Consider the following 699-nt stretch of genomic DNA (forward strand, 5'->3'; position numbering starts at 1 on the left):
CCAAAACTCCCCCCTCCCTATTCAGCCCCTCCCCAGTGCACTAGTGTCACAAGTGTGCCAGGTCTCTGCCCATGAAGGAGACAACGTGGTACTGGGGAGATGGATTGGTGGGTGGACGAGTGGAGCAGAGAGTGGTGCTTGGAGGTGAAGCCCCTACCCCTCAAATCTGCAGGGGTGCAGGGGGAGACGTGGGGGCGCAGGACTTACTTGGTGAGCTCTGGGATGGCATCGAGGGCACTGCCGTACACCTTGCAGGAGCTGTGTCGCTGGCGCAGCGCTGCGTTGCCCCCGCTGTGGTCCCTGCAGGCAGGGAGGTCAGCACTCCCAAAGGTGTCCCCCTCATATCCCCACCCCCGTGGGGTCAGGCTGGGGTTCGCCTCAGCTGGAGCACCCTCCACAGCAGCCCCATTGCCCCCCCACTTGCTCCTTACCAGTGTTTGTGAGTGCAGAATATGGCCTCCAGCATCACCCCCTCGTCTTCAATGGCAGCCTGGGAATGCGGGGGAGGTGACAGAAATTTGTGGGGACAGGGACAGACCCCCAGTACTGGTCTCCCCTAAATCCCCCCCCTCAGCCCTGCCCAGCTCCCCAGGTGCTGGCACTAGGGCTGCAGATTAGGGGCAGAGTTTCCCCCTCTACCCCCCCACACAGGGACACCCAAACACCCAACTGGGGGCTCCTGCGGGAGCCTCACCTCCA

General features: G+C 62.9%; 1 protein-coding gene across 1 annotated transcript in view; it reads right to left on the reverse strand.

Moving 5' to 3' along the window:
- The window catches only part of LOC104472285 (probable hydrolase PNKD), a gene marked incomplete at its 3' end in the record, with an annotated part of 1,607 nt that overhangs the window by 373 nt on the left and 535 nt on the right, over window positions 1-699 (reverse strand). The window contains 2 exon segments of the mRNA XM_010087884.1: window positions 155-300; window positions 432-490. Coding sequence (XP_010086186.1) covers window positions 155-300; window positions 432-490 — 205 coding nt within the window.

This window comes from Pterocles gutturalis, unplaced genomic scaffold (assembly GCF_000699245.1).
Source record: "Pterocles gutturalis isolate BGI_N339 unplaced genomic scaffold, ASM69924v1 scaffold37981, whole genome shotgun sequence".
Lineage (NCBI taxonomy): Eukaryota > Metazoa > Chordata > Aves > Pterocliformes > Pteroclidae > Pterocles > Pterocles gutturalis.